Source organism: Falco naumanni, chromosome 3 (assembly GCF_017639655.2).
Source record: "Falco naumanni isolate bFalNau1 chromosome 3, bFalNau1.pat, whole genome shotgun sequence".
Classification (NCBI taxonomy): Eukaryota; Metazoa; Chordata; class Aves; order Falconiformes; family Falconidae; genus Falco; species Falco naumanni.
The window spans coordinates 102178498-102194242 of record NC_054056.1 but is presented as its reverse complement, the minus strand read 5'-3'; the positions used below and the strand labels follow the sequence as shown (position 1 = coordinate 102194242).

Sequence of the window (15745 nt, the reverse complement as noted above, 5' to 3'; positions counted from 1 at the left end):
AGCATTGTATCATGTTTGCCGCATTGTAAGTGCTTTCTTAGAAGGCTCTGTTAGCCTTTTGAGGATTAGAAGAGTATGGCCCAAAATACCTCCAGTCTGTAGGAGATGATGTGATATGACAAAGTCTGAGAAAGTAAGTAAATAGATGCTAAGGTTGTTATCAGTGAGTAAGAGCAAGAGCTGACTTTCAGGTTTGCACCCTCTTATAGTGGGAGCAGAGGGAGAAACACCTGGGGTTGCTGGATGAGCCTGCAGTCCCCACTACTGCTATTCAAGAAAGATAAGCAATGCACTACTTTGTAACCTTATCCCCCCTGCCCCCAAAGTACATTGTCAGGTCAGCCACCATAACTACACCTTTGAGGAAATCTTCTCATACTTCTTCCATTTAGGAAAGCTATGGATGTTTACAAGAAACCAACGGGAAAGTGTTTCTTCCATGGAGATCATGGCTACGACAACAAGATAAACAGCATGCAGGTATGAGCAATGGAGTAAACTTTGTGGGAAGGTCATTGAAGGCAGAAGAAATTGGAGGTCTCTAAAATGTAAATATTTACGTAAAAAACCCTTTTAATGATAATCTTTTTTTTTTTTTTTTTTTTTTTTTTAAAGACTGTCTTTATAGGTTATGGCCCTACATTCAAATACAAGACAAAAGTACCTCCTTTTGAAAATATTGAACTTTACAACGTAATGTGTGGTAAGCTACTTCCTTGAGAAATTACAAGGAAACATGCTATTTTGGATAAGAGCTTAATTTAAGCAACTGTGAGCTCATACCCTGACTGACCATCCCAGTGTCCCTTCCCCAGTCTCCCTTTCCCAAGCACTTGCCTTTTGGCCAGGAGGGCTGAAGTCACTTCTCAGGGGCCTGAGTTTGCTCTACTCTAGCAGATGGCCAGTAAAGGGGATTACCATAGTTTTGCTGTGTGCAGCTTGGCAGAGATTGAATGCACACCACTACAGAGCATGGTGTACGAAGGAGGTTGCTCTTCAGAGACTGCTTCTGCATCTGCATGTCTCATGAGCACCTCGGGGACATCGCTTAGTTTTGTATGGCATCAGCTGGTATGATTATGTTTCTTGAACTGGTAACTGCAGCTGTGAAGAAGAATGTATACAGATGTACATTAGGATCTTTTTTTAATACTGATTTTTCCAAGGCAATAAAACTTTCAGCCCAAAGTGTAATTATTTTTTTTAAAAAAAACAACATTATTTATCTCTTATCTATAAAGCAAATGACTAATAACGCTGTGTTCCAGATGGTTGGTGTAAGGTCAGCACATTGACAGTAGGTGCGCACTGGAAGCTGCAGGAGTAGTAACAATGAAACTGTTTTCCAGTGTGTTGATGCAAGCTAACCTTCTAACTAAAGGCTGTCATACTATTCAGGCAGCATTTGCAATTTTACAATTTGGACAAAAGGTTAGCATTTTTATTACATTAAAAGCATACATTAACATGTTGTGGTTGTAAACAGTATTGCAAATAATTGTCTTGGCTCAGTAGAGGTGCTGCTGAATACTTGTTTGCAAATCTAACCATCATTCGTCTCTGGTGGTTTCATAGATCTGCTTGGATTAAAGCCTGCTCCCAATAATGGCACCCATGGAAGTTTAAACCACCTGCTGAGAGCCAACGTTTATAAACCAACTGTGCCAGATGAAGTTGCTAAACCACTCTATCCTGTTGCTCTACCTTCTGCATCAGATTTTGATATAGGATGTACATGTGATGATAAGGTAGGCGTTCAGGATTTGCTGATGCTTCCACTATTAGCAGTAGTTGCCTAGTAATGTTGTAGCCTTTTTATCTATTTTGAGAGGGGTTGATCTGTAAGAATTCCCCAGATCCCTCCTGTGAAGCATTTGTGCCCTTTTAGAATAAGCCAGGTTTGGATGGGACTTTGAGCAACCTGGTCTAGTTGAAGATGTCCCTGCCCTTGGCAGGGGGGCTGGAACTACATGATCTTTAAGGCTTCTTCAAACCCAAGCCAAACCATTCCTTGATTCTATGAATTACAGCTTGTCGTAAAACAGGAAACAAAAAAATTGTCAGTGTTTTATAGCTTTAGTTTTGTTTTGCTAGATGCCTAGTAAAACAAGGTGTTAGAATGCTCCAGTGATCCTAATCTTGTCCCTTTTTTCTCTTCTTGAGAAGAACAAGTTGGATGAACTCAACAAACGCTTTCATGTCAAAGGAACAGAAGGTAAGAGCCTGGTGCATCAGTTCATAAAAGCTATTTTTGTTTTATATTGCAAGTTTCTTTGTGTCATTCATACCAGAGAAACTCCTGTTTTGGTTTAGGTAATGTACAGTAAAACATCTTTTCAAATAACTGTCAAAATAGCACATAGATATGTATGAGATACATGGGCAGGATTAAGTGCTGCTTCCATTAGGGAGTGAACATGCACAGTGTCTTTTGTTGTAACTGGGACTAAAGTGTCATCCAAAGTGATATGAGTTTTAGTTCTTTCTTTTAATCACCTTTAGGATGCTTAAACTCTGCTGTGCAAGTGGAGAGTTGAGGCAAGGGGAGGGTGCATGAGGCAGTGCTCCATTCAACCACAAGCTATAAATGGGGTAAAAAACATAGACCACATCTGCAAACTGTATTTTACCAATATTGTTCCTGGTTAGGTTTCACCAGGTCAGTGGTAAAAAGGATGGTACAGCTGCTTTAACAATCCCTGATTGGGTCTTTAATACTTGGGTTTTAAGGTGCATGGTATCCACCGAAACATGGGATATGAAACAAATGCTCTGCTGGTTCAGGGATGCTTAGTCCAATTCTGTCCCTCATCAGCATTCAAGTCAATGTTACTCCCAGGAGAAAGCATCCCCTGCTCTCCTGGACACTAGTTCTTGCACCCTCCCCGCTGTATGGCAGCACTGACTTTGTGTGGCTGCACTCTCAGCTGCATCGGGGCTGTGGTCCGGGTTAAAACCAGCAATAGGACCAGAGGGGAGGGGATGGGAACTGCATTTCTGAACAGTTATGCTGAGTGAAAGGCATGCCAAAGCAGAGCTTTACTTCTCACAGCCCTGATCCAGTTTAGACCACCCCGCTCACCAATTGTCCAAATTGGCAAATTCTGAAGCTTTAAGTTTAGACATGGACTTTTTGAGACACTTCATATTGCTCAGATGACTAAGGAGATTTTAGAAATTCTCTTGGGAAGCTGCTACTTCAATTTTTTTGCTGTGAACAGGCAATGCAGCTTATCTTTTAGTTTCTAGCGGTGAAACTATTCCTTTTCTTTGTGAGTTAAATTGCCTTTCTGCAGCTTTCATATTGTTAAACTTGAATATATTGTCCACTTAGTGAAGAGCTACTCCCTGCTGAGGCAATTTCTGGCATCAGGAAGAAACACTCTCATCATTGTCTCAACATCTTTATTTTCATTTAAGGTTTTGATGCTTCTTCCTTCAGTAGTATAAAACCTGTATTTTTGATGTATTTTAAGATACAAACATTTAAACCAATTTTACTTGCTCGTTTGTAAGTTAAGTGGAATGAAGTGGCCCTTATCTAAACAACAAAAAGTTCTGCTACGTGCAAGTTATTTTGTTGTATTTTATGACAGGCTGTGGCACCTGTTCATAAATCTTCCTGTGTTTAGTTGGTAATACCTTTTTCCTGCATGGTGCACCACACATTTAGCTGATGATGTTACACACATGCAGAAGAAAAAGATGACTTCAGCTTCTCTTGAATAAAGCAAATTTGTCTTTTTCCCTAGACATGCCTTTTTCTACTTTTCATTCTTGTTTCCTACAAAAATATCCTCTATTTGGACTCAGGCACTAATAAACCATGTCCTTTCAGGTTAAATGCCTATCTGTGTACAGTGTTAGGCTGCTTCCCTTGTTTCTTTGTTTTGATTTCCCAAAGCAAGCCAAGCCTATTTCCCAAACGGTTAATCAGAATCAACGAACTGTGCAGCACAATGCAAGATTAGCCAGGAAATTTATTTTTCTTCTCTCTCTTTCAAAGATATTTTTGTCTTTTTATAAGCAAGCTTGTCAGAGGTACCTAGTGACATTCAACCATATCGCCAAGACAGAAGAAAAGCAAGTTTTGCAGAGTTGAAGGTTGGGTTTTTTTAGCCAAAGTTAGCAAGTTCTTTTTTTGTTTATTTTCTTTGATATAGCTGATAGAAAATAGCACATCAGTCTTCAGAACATCATCTATATCAGCCAAGTGGAAAAAAATACTCTTTTAGTGAGTAACTACTTATGCCTCCCTTTCGAGAGGGATGTTACCATAGGAAGGAGAGAAAAAACATAAGAAGAAAGAGTGGCAGGATAGGATAGGGGCTGATGGAAACCTGCAAAAAACTGCTTATTACCTCATGTGTGACTGAGATGTGGACACAAAGTTCTTGTGGAGTCTTCTGTGTTTGGAGAAACACCCTTTCTCCATGCTATGACCCCAACAAACTTTCAAGTACAGAAGGGACTTTTAACCTCAGTGTGTTGTGAGCCTGGAATGGGGATCTCAGCCAAAGCTATTGAAGAACTGCTGCTCTCTCTATCACAGGATTTCCTTAGCAGTTATTCAGGGTCAGCATCCCATTAAGGAGCACTGTAAAATCAGCATGTGTTGGAGTTGGAAAGCCGACCCCTGGTTTTTTTTATCTTTAAGGTTTTCAGTAATAAATGCAAATGTAATTTCTTCTGATCTGTAGAGAAGCATCTTCTGTATGGGCGCCCCGCAGTGCTGTACCGCACAAAATACAATATCTTGCATCACCATGACTTTGAAAGTGGCTACAGTGAAACATTCCTGATGCCTCTCTGGACATCCTACACTATTTCCAAACAGGTTAGTGCTATCTTTGTTCTTGAAAAAGTACTTAAAAAATCCTGGGAAAATCTGTTCTGTACCTGAACTTTTAAAGTCCTAAAATTCCCCTTCCATGGGTAAATTTTTGCACCAGAAATTACATCATATACCATTGTAAACAATGCCAAATCTCTTTGTTCAGGAGAAATTAATTTTAAGGCAGAAGGGCCGTATATTTCTTTTCCTGTTTTCATTTTCTTTCTAAGTTTTGCTCAGTGGGGGTTTGTTTTATTATGATGGAATAATCAGTGACTTCAGTTGAATTATTTCCCATGGTGATTGCTACCTGAAGGAGGGGCTCTGCAGCAGACACAGGAGCAGGATTTGGTTGTACAGCTGGGTGTTTTGTTTTCTTCTACACAAGACCTTCCATGTAATCTGTTGACTATATAAAATAATCTTCTTTTAGCTATTGATGCTGGAATCACTTTTCTTGTCATTTCTGTCTATGTTCCTCAATGCAGGCAGAGGTATCAGGTGTTCCTGAGCATCTGGCCAGCTGTGTGAGGCCTGACCTCCGCATTTCTCCAGGAAACAGCCAGACCTGTGCAGCCTACAGAGGCGACAAACAGCTCTCCTATGGCTTCCTTTTTCCTCCTCGTAAGTTCAGATAGCTTTGTAATACCTAGAGGTTTCGTAATTTTCTTTTTTTGTTAGGGAAAACCTTAGCTATGAAACACACACTACCACCCCACTCACCCCTCCAGATATAAACAGACTAAGCGTTTTTTTGAGATTGTTGGGAAATAATATATGTAGGAATGGTTTAATTTCCCCCTGCTACAGGGTGATTTCTTCCTCTGTGATGTCTCCTCCTCAGAGGAGCCACTCCAGCACCAGTGTCACGTATGGGCCCAATGGGATGGATACATTATTCTTGCTGCACTTTCTGAGGACCCAAGAGCCCAGTGCCACAAGCTGCTATCACGGTTGTGCTCCAGACTGGTGCCTGGCTTAGTTTAGTTCATAAAAATAAAAGGTGAATGAAGAATTGCACGGTGTAGGAGTACAAGCTATAAGGTAGTCTTCAAAAGCTGGCCCTTTAAAGACTGCAGATAGATGCCAACTTGTATGAACTGGGAATCTAGTCAGAGTTTTAAATTCAAACAGCAGTAAGATAAATGTATATTTAATTTATAAATCCAAATTAGACTCTTGCATACTGTAAAAATATCTACTGTCCTATAGAAATAAAACTAGTAGAAAACCGATGTAATTGTGTGTCCTGGATTCTCCTGATGCAGTTACGTTGGTTCAGTCTTCAAGCAATGATTCTCTAGGATTAGTAAATGTTCAAGGGACACAACTGTCTCACATTTATGAACTTCATTGCTCTGCTTTCCTTGCTCAGTGGCTGAAATATTTCTGACGGATTTTTGATATGGCATTACTGGTGCAAAGGCTTGCTCAGAGCTAGAAGACAATCCAATACTCCGCTCTGGAAATTGTTTGCCTCTTTTGTAAAAGCCTGCAGAACAGCTCTCTGACTTTTAAGACTGCAAAAATAGATGAGCTAGAAAAATATTTCGAACTGATTGACAGTTGAAGAAAAGATAATAGCCCTACTTCCATGTTCAGATGTCACATTATAGTCAAATTTTATGCATATACTGTGCACTTCTGAATATAGTATTCAGATTGTTGTTTAGATTACACTATTCCCTTTGGTTAATCTCTGAATCCATTTTCCAAAACATTTTTATATTATTTGAATTTCTGATATTTCATCTTACTAATATATTTCTGTTCTATTGTTTTCAGAATTAAGTTCCTCTGCAGAAGCAAAATATGATGCTTTTCTAATAACAAATATAATTCCAATGTATCCTGCCTTCAAAAGTAAGTGCCCTTTCCATGGCTTTACTTCTCTTTCCCAACATGTTTGGCTTTTTTGGTTTGTTTGGTTGGTTTTTAACATGTGTGTTGGACTATGGAATGAATTGATGGGAGAAGTTTAGAACATGAAGTTCAGTTACCTGTAGCCAGCAGATAATACCTGTGGGCACTTGTATAGTTCTAGGTATGGGCAGGCAAAATACCACAAGCAAGGCTTAAGTTTTAAGAAAGATTTATTTTCCTCAGTGCTGGGCTAAGATAAGAGCACTTTTTGCTTTGTGCCACAATAATTCAGTTTGTGCAAAACCATTCAGATTTTGTCTGTAGCCCAAGCTAGTGCAGAACATACTTAGGCAACATTGTTTTTACTTCTCAACTGGAGCCACCTGGGAGTGTGCACTTAGCTTATTGTTGTAGTTCAGGGGCAAGTGATTATTTTTTGGTTTTCTATCTGTGCCCTTAGAGGGAGACCAAACATATTTATTACCTATAAAGAAAAAGGAAGAGGAAACCAATTTATGGAAAATGAGGAATGACTTAAACCTGGCTGAAACTTACAGTGCTGCAGGGTTATAGTATTAACGTTTCTTTTGTCTGCACATCCCTTCTGTCTCTAGTACTGCCAAGAGGTAGGAAAACCATCAGACTATTCTGGTGGCATTTTTGGCTTGGCAGGAATTGAGAAGCCTTGGAAGAATCTCAAGAGCCTGTTCTTGTGAGATTTCCAATTCAGATTTTAGGCCAGAGAGGTTTGGATAAACATCAAAGCCTATGGGGAGGTTTTTTCTTTTTAACCAGAAGAGTGTTTTTAACTGAAAAGGCCTCTGAGTAGGACAAGTGGTGATGTTTGCTGGAAATTTGAGCAAAGGCACTTAACTGATTACAGAGTGCAAAATTATTGGGGATTTCCCACTCTCAAATCACTTCATAAAAATGCTCTTTATGCTAATGTTAGTCTAAGCAAATTAGCTGAGATGCTAATCACAGGAGAACAACCCACCACTAGCAGCTCATTTTGTCTAGCAGCGTTCCTCTTCATCACAAGTGCGTGAAGAATTCCCTGAGAACAAATGCTGGTACTGACATCGTTCTTGGGGAATTACGAACCACTACATGTGTGCAGGTTGCGATGCTAAGAGCTGATTATAAGCTTGTTATATGGAGCTTTTCCCACAACAAGGAAAATACGAGGTGGCAGTTTTATGCCATGCTGGCTTTGGTGGCAGTGCTGGCTGCAGAGGCACCCCCCCACATGCACACTGTTGTTTTTTTAAATTCACTGCCTCATCCCATCCCCCCAGGCAGGAATACTGTATCTGTTTCCTATAGTGAGTCTGACTTAAGGAGCTGCAAGATAATGCCCCTGGGCTGGCAGTGCTGTCTTAACATGGGCTGCAGTGGGAACCTGAGTGGGGAGCTGATTCAGCTGGAAAACTCAAGGGGGGAGAAAAAAGCTTTCTTTTGGGGGCTATTTTTATTGTTAAGGCTGATGTATTGGAGGAGCAAGGAGCTGGGGGAGTGGTACTGCCAAGTGGCCGCCGCAGCTGAGGCTCTTATTAGAGCATCAGCTCAAGCAAGGGAGTGCATGTGGCGCTGAGCAGCCTCAGGACAAGGCATACTGGGGGGGGCCCGCTGAGCCTGGCGTTGACATCAGTGCCCATGAACCGTGAACTTGATGGTCTGAGCTGGTAGGACAAAAGTTAAACTTCCAGGGGTCGGAGATATTTTGTTTGTTATTTTGTATTTGTCTGACACTTCTGTTAGTGTTAAAGTAAACCGAAAAAGAAGGAAAAGAATTATGTAACTGGAGATCCCAGTGTGTTTCCAGGCTCTGCAAGCATCTTGTTACCGTTGAGGAGGGCGTGGTGGGAGAAAGAATGCCATGCTCTTCCCAAAAGTTGCTGTAATGAAATGCCATGCCTCAATTTGGTCATCCTTGACAGCACTTAATTTAAAAGTTAGACATTTTGTAGCCAAGGAGAATTTAACTGGAAGACTATGACCTTTGTATTTCCCTTTCTTTTAAAATGTTTGGGTTTTGCTTTTAATCACCGTGCTGTTTCCTTTCTAGAATTAACCCACACACACAACTACAGCACCATTCCCTGTAACTAGATAAGAAAGACAAAGGAAGTGTTCACAGGGGCACCGAAAGCATGTGAATAGCTGTTTCTAGTGCTTGGTGAAGGAACAGCAGGCTGTCTGTGCAATGTCTATGGCAATGCCAGCCTGGGAGTGGTACTGTGTATTTCCTTTATCAGTGGTTGGGGTAAAAGAATCCACAGAGAACAAAGACGTGTGAATAGGCTTTATTGACCAAACTGAATGAAGCTGCAGTAAATCTGTAACGCTTAGTGTTTGATTTCCCCTACCATCGCTTGAATGATGTCCACTGGGTTTTTCTTTTGAGGGGGAAAAAACATTGTTTATAATCTTGAAGTGTTTTGACTTAATCAAATTTTGGTGTATTTTATTTTTTTGTTGCTTTTTTTTTTTTTTATTTCCCCCCTCCTTCCCCACAGAGGTATGGAACTATTTCCAAAGGGTTTTGGTGAAGAGATATGCCACTGAACGAAACGGAGTCAATGTTATAAGTGGACCAATCTTTGACTATGACTATGATGGTTTACATGACACACCTGACAAAATAAAACAGTAAGAGTTGGGGGGGTTTGTTTGGTTTTTTTGTTTGTGGTTTTTTGTTTGTTTGTTTAACTGGTTTGCTGTTGCTTCTGTTAATGATGGCTTTATCTTAAATGAGTCATTATCTGCACGTTATTTGGTTTTTGGGAGAAGATATAATTTTCTCGCTCATTCTAAAATTATTGTTCCTCAAGACTGAATGCCCCTGTAAGTAGTACAATGGTAAAAATGAGGAAATGGCAATTCAGCTGGTAACTGTTCACCTTGGTTTGGAAATTAAGTGTTCATTCATCCTTAAGATGAAGTTGAATTATGTTCCAAATAACCTGTTTTCTCTAAAATTGTCTAGAACTTAAGAGTTGACAACTGGACACCAGAGAAAACCATAGCAGTACTGTTGAGTTAGATACTCATGTGTTTTGTTAATTCAGTAATGCTTTCTGTCTATGTCCCTGAACTGAAGAAGCCTTTCAGCACTGGTGTGAGGTATTTCTGTAGCACAGAAGACATGAGTTAATTGAATGCTCATTTTCAGATAGCGTTTAGGAATCAAACACACTTCAGCAACATACATGTGGCCTCACACATAGCAAGGAAAGACCATGCTGTTTGTGTAACCTTCTTTCAAAAAAGTGTTATCCTTTGTGGATAAATGCTTGCTTTATTTCCCCAGGTTTGTGGAAGGCAGTGCCATCCCTGTTCCTACTCATTACTATGCCATCATAACCAGCTGCTTAGATTTCACTCAGCCAGCTGACAAGTGCGATGGACCACTTTCCGTTCTCTCATACATCCTTCCCCACCGGCCTGACAATGATGAGAGCTGCAATGTAAGTTCTGCTGCACTACTGTAATCCTGTGGTAAATATATCCCTGGGACATGTGAAACCCCCTTACTATTGGCCACTAGTGCTCAACTGATATCTTGAATGAAAGGACAGGATAGTGAGTCTGTTAAGTGTCACCTTCAACTCATTAGACAAAAGCACTCCTCCATGATATCAAAGAAAATATGAAACTATTACTGCACCTAAAATTGTCTGGAAGAACTGACATACAGTAGGTTGGAAGTAAACAACCTGTAAGCTTCTACCGTTCGGCAGACACTGTCAGTGTAACTTCAGAACAGAGCTGGGGGAGGTTGTGTGCATAGTCGTATTGTGCTGGCAGCCAGCCTGATGTTTTTATTGAGGTCTGTTTCCATATGCAGGTACAATACACTCTGTCTGCTGTGGCAGTCTGGGTGCATCTGATAGCATGATTACATCCAACCCACACAGTATTAAAACTATATGCTAAAACCTGCCAAGGGCAGAATGCCAGTTTGTGCTCTTTCCAGATGTTCTTGATTCAAGGGAAAAGTGTGGGTTCTTATTAACAGAGATGACCAGACACCCTCCTGGTTCCTTTCCTATCTTCCTTTAGGATGCAAGATCCTGTAGTGTAAGGGTCTTGGTGAAATTCAAAGGCTTTGGTCTGGTCAGCTTCGCAGAAAGTAACGCACACTCGACAGCTGGTCGTGTGGCAGGAGAGCAGTCAGGTCCCCACGGGCTCTGATGCTCTGCAAGGACAGCAGTCCTCCCAGGCAGCTGTATTTAGGCTTGTCCTTCCGTCTGAACTTGTTCTCCCATTACACAACTGTGCGGATTCCTGCACACAGACGCTTCACTATAGGCTGCCAGGAGACCATTTCCTGAATGAACGCATTAATATTATGAATTTCGTATTGGCACAAAAAGTTAAGACTCCTGTTCCAGCTACAGGCAGAAACAGTCATTCCAACTCAGAAACAGTGTTCCAGGTGAATTGTGTACATTCTCATTCATCACACATCGCCTGCTTTCAGGTCCCTCTTTTTAAAACCACGCTTTTGGAGCAGTATCCCTCTCTTGAGCAGGTCTGGCTCCCCCTGTTTAGACTCTTAACTGCTTTGGGCAGAGATGTCTTCCACCAAAAGTCTCACAAAGTCCTACATACATTTTATCATGGTTTTTCTGCTTTCCTGTTAATTAAGATCCAGTTGGTGATCTGGAGGTTACTAATCTGGCAGCTCTTAGTGCCTCTGCCCTTGTATCTCTGCCCGTATGTACTTTTATGACAAAGTCAGAGTTTTTTCCCCTTCCTACATTTGCAGGTCATAGTCCTCTTAAACTGCTGTTTAGAATCAAGCTATTTAGAATAATGGCCTCTTTTACTCTTCAATTTCTTATATTCCAACCCAGGCTTTTCTCTGTAGCTCATCCTATTTATGGTGAATGTGTTTACAGTTGTAGGAGGAACTTCAGCGCTACTATGAGGTCATAAGCAGATACTGGTCTATGCTTTTTAAATAGCAAAGAACCATTCCGAAAATGTAGCTCTTGAATGAGAATACAGTTAGGCAAAAGTCTGACATTCAAATACAGTGTTAGTCTTACTTCTGCACATGGTGTTCCATTTTATTTGTTCAAAGAAGTGATTGTGTAAAAACTCAGATGCTTCATGGATGAAATGCATGGGGTAAGGCAAGAATTTTTCTTCAACCTCTCCACAGCTTGCTTTTAAGATCTGAAGAAATATTAGCTTTCCCCCCACTCTGCTCTTGTTGCGCACACTTTCTTTCTCTTCACACAGCTGTTGGAGAGCACCACTACTCTTCTCATTTTAATTTGTTCCATTTCCAAACTGTGTTTATTCATGGTGAGGTTATACCCATTTATTCTTGTGTCAACATTTTTCTATGGCTTAAATAGCCCTTCACTAGGCTTCTTTGGGATTTACCCTAGTGATGATTTATGATGATTCTCAAGGCGTATACTTTCCTCTATTCATGGGAGACCCAGGATTTTTTTGCTGCTTTTGTAAGAAAGGATGAGCATTTTAGTAGCCACCTTATGCATCTGTTCCAGTCTGGGCTGGGGTATTTTCTTTCTGCCTCTCTTTCTGCCTCTCTTTCTGCCTCTCTTTCTGCCTCTCTTTCTGCCTCTCTTTCTGCCTCTCTTTCTGCCTCTCTTTCTGCCTCTCTTTCTGCCTCTCTTTCTGCCTCTCTTTCTGCCTCTCTTTCTGCCTCTCTTTCTGCCTCTCTTTCTGCCTCTCTTTCTGCCTCTCTTTCTGCCTCTCTTTCTGCCTCTCTTTCTGCCTCTCTTTCTGCCTCTCTTTCTGCCTCTCTTTCTGCCTCTCTTTCTGCCTCTCTTTCTGCCTCTCTTTCTGCCTCTCTTTCTGCCTCTCTTTCTGCCTCTCTTTCTGCCTCTCTTTCTGCCTCTCTTTCTGCCTCTCTTTCTGCCTCTCTTTCTGCCTCTCTTTCTGCCTCTCTTTCTGCCTCTCTTTCTGCCTCTCTTTCTGCCTCTCTTTCTGCCTCTCTTTCTGCCTCTCTTTCTGCCTCTCTTTCTGCCTCTCTTTCTGCCTCTCTTTCTGCCTCTCTTTCTGCCTCTCTTTCTGCCTCTCTTTCTGCCTCTCTTTCTGCCTCTCTTTCTGCCTCTCTTTCTGCCTCTCTTTCTTAATCTGGAATATGAATGAGATAAAGTACTCCAGCTGAGATCTCAATTTCTATTTCCCTACATGTTTTCAACTGGTATTTTTTTCCTTCTAAGACTCACTGTACTATTGAGGTGAGACTAACCAGTACAGATGGAGAAAACTATCATTTAAAATGTAAATGTAATTTGTTTTTATGCAGTAATATAATATTATCTTAGCTGACCACTGTGTTTAATATCCTTGCTGCTGGACCTAAGGCTTCACAGGCCAGTTGAGGAATGGAAAAACTAAAACCTAGATATGGTGATTGATTTTCTGGGGTCCTGTAAATGCTGGTTTGCTGGACTTGGTTTAAACCAGCCTCGCAATCCTGTGATTTATTCATATTACAGAACTTTTGCAAACTCTTAGGAGTCCTTCTTGTATTCAAAAAAGTGAGCTTTGTAGCAGTTGGACTTCCCTCTGAGCTCTAAAATGCAGATTTCCTGCCCAGAAGGAAGGTTTGAAGACAACAAAAATGTCAGAGTGAGTGCATTTGCAGTAATGACGCTCTTGAGGACTGTTTGCAGACTAGCAACCTGATCAGCCAAGGGTGAAGGCTGAGGAGCGGGCTTCCTGTGGCCATGTGCTGCCAGGTGGCATTCCTGGAGCACAGCACTGCAGGTGAAGGGGAACTGAGCAAGGCATACTCCTTTCTTTTCCATCTTAATTTGCATCTTTCTTTTCATGTTCCAGACCTGGTTTGGGGCCTCGGGTTGCTAGTGACATGGAGAACAAAGTCAGTTTAGAGCTGAAAATGTCCAAAACAGACAAGTACTGACTGGGTCATGGATGTTTTCTTTAGAGCAGCCAGCTATGGTCTAGCTGGTACTTCGTGTCCTCTCTGTGCAAACGATCAGGCTCACCCTCGTGGCCTCTGGAGGGTGACCCACTGTGTGGTCTGTGCCACATCTACAGTGTTGGGTAGGCTCTGGCCTTGCTGAAGCTTAGTTTTGATTGGTGAGAGGATCACTTTGTAGGAAGACCTCACCGAGACAGTCAGGAAAAGGCTCATTTTCCAGAGTAAGCCCAGAAACAGATTGTGATCATCAAGGTTTCCAGGTCACACTCCTGGAGTCCAAATGCCCAGAGGTACAACCCTCCCTGCCTAACGTGCTTCCCCAGCACTGGTGTAGACGTGCCAGCCAGAGAGGCCAAAGGGGGAAAAGTCCTGTTTGCTCTGTCCTTTTCCCACGTCTGCTCTCCCACTGTGCAGTCCTTGGGGCTGGCTGCAATGCTCATGGGACACGTTGCTGGGCTGGTTAACATGCTCAAACAGCCAGTAACTGCAGTGTTTTGCAGGGCTGATTTTCTGATTTGTGATTGGGTGACATTAGTTTGTAGATGGCTGCAACATGTATCGGAGCTGGGATAAAGCATGTAGCAGGAACAGTCCCCTAAGAGAGATTACACCCATGCGACCTGACCCCGATCACTCTTGCAGCATCACCTTCCTGATTTTTTTTTTTTTTTCCATATTGGGAAATGTTTAGTGAAAGTCTTTTTTCTATAAGTGAACAATATGTATGCTCTAACAACAGGATTTTACAGGTACCAACATAAACCATAGTCCCAACTGTGTAATGAATCATAATGGTCTCCTAAGAGTAAAGTGGAAAGATTAAAATAATACTGTGTTAGGTGGGGTGCTGGTCAGATTAAAATAATGTGTAAGCGTTCAGAGCTAAGCAGCCTGGAGTTTGGGCTTTGGTAATACACAACTGATTAATGTGGAGCTCTTTCTGTGAGATAAAAAATTATGTAGTGACCACTGGATCTTAGCAATGGCTGTTCTTCTGGAACACCTGCAACATGAGGCCAGCTTTTCCTAGATTACTATGCTCATTGCCTCAACCCTGTCCTAATATGGGTCCAAAATAAAACTGTAGGAATCATCTTGCATGTTAAGTTTCTAATCTATTTTCTTGGGAGTTGTTTACCTTAGTTGTTCTTAGGGCACAGAGATTCTTCAAATGGACCCAATGTTTAGAAAAGTTGCGTTTGCTTTTGGAGCTGACTTTTGACATGGCATGTTATAAAACTTTTTTTTTTCTTACATTTCAGAGCTTGGAAGATGAATCAAAGTGGGTTGAAGATCTTCTTAAGATGCACACTGCACGTGTGCGTGACATCGAGCAGCTCACAAGCTTGGACTTCTTCCGAAAGACCAGTCGCAGCTACACAGAAATCCTCTCCCTAAAGACATACCTGCATACGTTTGAAAGTGAAATTTAGCTTTCTAACCTTACTCAGTGCATCCTTTTATCAACTGGTGTATATTTTTATATTGTTTTTATATTTATTAATTTGAAACCAGGACATTAAAAATATTAGTATTTTAATCCTGTATCAAATCTTAAATATTAAACCCTTGTGTCATTTGTTTTGTTTCTCTAATGTTTAATATAGGTATGTCTCTTGGTTTATTTAGTAGCGCTTGTAATACTGCAGCTTGAGTCCTTACTCAGAGCTTTTAAATGGTGCTGCAGGATTTGATATGTGCATCAAGGAAATACTAATTTCCCATGCTCCTTTACCACACTTGTAGTCCTGTACTGTGTATCAAAATACTGAACATGTAAAATTACATTCATTTACTGTTAACTATATGACAGACATATTTAAACCCTATAGACAAATAGCAACTTAAATATAATAAACCACACGTTCAGTTTTTTTTAATGTGTTCTGATTTCCTTTTACAGGGATATTCAGAGGGACTTGCGGGCAGCTGAGTGCTGCCAGATCTCTCTTATTCACCAGGCAGAACCCTCTCAAGAGCTTAGGTTTGCTGGTAAGAGGACTGCCAGGAGCCCAGGTGTCCTGCTCTGGTACTCAGCAGTGAGACCCTAAAGCAGATACCCACAGTAGTGATTACTGGTTAGGTTGTGCCTTAGGGGCATAGCTGGGAGA

At 41.2% G+C, this 15745-nt stretch overlaps 1 protein-coding gene across 5 annotated transcripts in view; it reads left to right on the top strand.

The window, feature by feature from the left end:
• The window catches only part of ENPP2 (ectonucleotide pyrophosphatase/phosphodiesterase 2), a 77284-nt gene extending 61776 nt beyond the window's left edge, over nucleotides 1–15508 (top strand). For 4 of the 5 annotated variants that reach the window (XM_040586297.1, XM_040586298.1, XM_040586299.1 and 1 more), the window contains 10 exons: nucleotides 393–480; nucleotides 616–703; nucleotides 1576–1748; nucleotides 2164–2215; nucleotides 4701–4837; nucleotides 5323–5458; nucleotides 6620–6697; nucleotides 9217–9349; nucleotides 10011–10167; nucleotides 14897–15508. In XM_040586297.1, the coding sequence (XP_040442231.1) occupies nucleotides 393–480; nucleotides 616–703; nucleotides 1576–1748; nucleotides 2164–2215; nucleotides 4701–4837; nucleotides 5323–5458; nucleotides 6620–6697; nucleotides 9217–9349; nucleotides 10011–10167; nucleotides 14897–15067 (1213 nt within the window). In that variant the 3' untranslated portion in view covers nucleotides 15068–15508. The remainder of the gene's footprint in view (nucleotides 1–392; nucleotides 481–615; nucleotides 704–1575; nucleotides 1749–2163; nucleotides 2216–4700; nucleotides 4838–5322; nucleotides 5459–6619; nucleotides 6698–9216; nucleotides 9350–10010; nucleotides 10168–14896) is intronic. The other variant, XM_040586300.1, reaches the window with a different exon arrangement.
• The last annotated feature ends 237 nt before the right edge of the window (nucleotides 15509–15745 follow it).